Below are 2,413 nucleotides of genomic sequence, written 5' to 3'. Positions count from 1 at the left end.
GGGCCAGGGTCGGGGCACCCGCGCAGCAGCGGCACCAGGTACCCCATGGCGACCTCGCGCGCCGCCTCTGGGAGCGCGCCCCCACCCTGGGCCCCGCCGCGCGCCTCGTCTTCCTCCAGCCGCTGCAGGAGAAAGCGCAGTGTCTCCACGCGCTCCGCGGATGCCTCCCCGCGGCACAGGGCCCGGAGCAGAGCCTGAGGGTCCCGGCTCTGGGAGAGCAGCAACTCCGCGAGCACTCCTTCCATTTGCCCCCGCGCGCGCCGCCGTCGGGCCCTCGGGGACGCGATTGCGTGCGCGTGTCCGGACAGCGGGCGCGTGCGCGCCCTGGGCCCTCCGCCTGCTTGTCTGTCTGGGACTCTCAGGCTCTTCCGTTTCTTAAGTGAGCTGAGCCCCTAGGGAAACGTTCATGCAGTGCCTGCACCACCGCCATTGGTCCCCGACTGGAGATTGGCACACCCAGGGCCCTGAGCCGGTCAGGCGAGCGTGTGCCCCCAAAGTTCGCAGGGAAGGGGTATACCGCAGTCCCCTGGGGGTGCGTTTTCAAAAGGTGCACGCTAGCACCGTGCTGGAGACACTGGGTCTGAAGTGCATTCTGGACCCTCACGTTAAAGGTAGTAACAAGCCCCGGAGTAAGAGGCACAGCCAGGGCGGGAGCTGCGACTGCGTGCAGGCCCGCTGGCGCAGGGCAGCTACGGCCCTCACCGCTAGTGCCCAGGCCCCTGAACTGCAGAACTTCCCCGGGGGTGCAGGCGCCACGTGCACACTTCAGAAATGGCCGGGCAGAGCATCGGAGTTTCTGACACCAGCTGCTAGGTGGGAACAAAACCTCACCCCAGCCTGTGAAGCTGGTTGGGTTCTTGGCTCAATCCCAGACAAACAGTTGAGGCTGTGGGTTCTCTTTGGCCTCTAACCACGAAGGTCTTTGCTCAGTGGGGAAGACACAGCCCCACTTCCAAGAGCTCCACACATCAGGCTCGTAATGGCTGGATGGAAATTAAAATGTATGTAAATGTATTTTATGTAAAGATATTTAAAGTTACCTGGCATTGTGTGTGCAAGACGTTTCCCATAGTTCAGAGTATTCAGTTTTCCATTGACAGACTGCATTCATAGTTCTACTTTACGCCCATTTAGAACGTGGGAAGTACCAGTTGCCTTCCATAAACTGGCAGTAAATACCATTTCCTGCAACACCTGTCTGTCAAACATAAGGGCAAAAGTTGTGCACTTAAAGGTTATGCAGATGATAAGCACTTGAAAGGTGTTCAACATCAGCAGTCAGAGAAATGCAAATTAGACCCACAAGGAGATATTGCTCCACACTCAGAGAATGGCTAACATTTATTTATGTTATTTTTTTATTTTTGGAGAGGTTTTTGCTATAGGGTACATGGGCTCTCCAGAAAGGGAGACAGAAAGGAAGCGAGGGATCACACTCCAGGGGGGATGGACATGCTGCAATCCCTCCCACTCTCCTCTCAGGATCTTGGGCACGCACACGTGCCCAGTGTGAGTTTAAGCTGCTGGGTTGGGGACTCAAACCACAGTCGTCTATATGAGAGTCCAACAACGTAGCCATTATGCCAACTGCTGGTCCCAAGAATGGCTACAATTTAAGAGATCAAAAACACTGAATGTGGGGGCCAGCAGGTGATGGGGTGGTTAAGGGTGCTGGACTCCCACACAGCCGACCATAGTTTGAGTCCCGGATCTGGTGGCTTCCTTTCTCACTTTCCCTTTCTCTCTCTCTCACTCTGTCACTCTCTGGTCAAATTAAAAATAAGTAAATCAATAAAATTACATTTAAAAAATTCTTTAAAAAAAAAACCACCGAATGTCAAGGATGAAGGGTGTGAACACTTGGAACTCGTGCACTACTGGTGGGTATGTAAATGGTACGATCTCTTTGGAAAACTGTTCCTGTAAAGTGGAAATATACCTACTTTGTGGTTCTTCGGTTCCACCCCCTTGCCCCCACACCCTTGCCCCTCTTCCCGTCTCCGTCACTCCCCAGCCATGTACCCGTCCCTGTTGGGAGATGGCCGTCATCCCCAAGTTGCCGATAGGCCTCCCACTCTCCCTTGACACCCCCATATGATCACTCCTCAGATCTGTCCATGCAGCTTTCTGACACTCAGCGGCCAGTCCTCTCCAACCCTCACTAATGCCTTGGGTTAGACCCTCTCATTTCTTTGTCTTAGAGACATTTTTGGTATAGGGCACATGCGCTCACCAGAGAGACAGAAGGCAAGAAATCACCCCTTGGGGAGGATGGCCACGCCACCATCCCTTCTCAGGAATTTGGGCTCACCTGCACGTGCAGCCGGCGTGCGTTTGAAGCTGCTGGGTCCAGTGGCTCCCCAAGGGAGCCCAGTGGCGGGTAGTTACGCCGTCCCTGGTCCCTCTCGTTTCT

The 2,413-nt window shown here is 55.0% G+C and overlaps 1 protein-coding gene across 1 annotated transcript in view; it reads right to left on the bottom strand.

Moving 5' to 3' along the window:
- Nucleotides 1-1,390, bottom strand: part of TARBP1 (tRNA guanosine 2 -O-methyltransferase TARBP1) — a 46,110-nt gene extending 44,720 nt beyond the window's left edge. Inside the window, 1 exon segment of the mRNA XM_027770858.1 lies at nucleotides 5-1,390. Coding sequence (XP_027626659.1) covers nucleotides 5-245 — 241 coding nt within the window. The 5' untranslated portion in view covers nucleotides 246-1,390.
- Nucleotides 1,391-2,413: the final 1,023 nt, after the last annotated feature.

This window comes from Tupaia chinensis, unplaced genomic scaffold (genome assembly GCF_000334495.1).
Source record: "Tupaia chinensis unplaced genomic scaffold, TupChi_1.0 Scaffold000161_1, whole genome shotgun sequence".
In the NCBI taxonomy this organism is placed as follows: Eukaryota; Metazoa; Chordata; class Mammalia; order Scandentia; family Tupaiidae; genus Tupaia; species Tupaia belangeri.
Note: the sequence above shows the minus strand (reverse complement) of the source record. Positions and strands in the feature narration are given on the sequence as shown.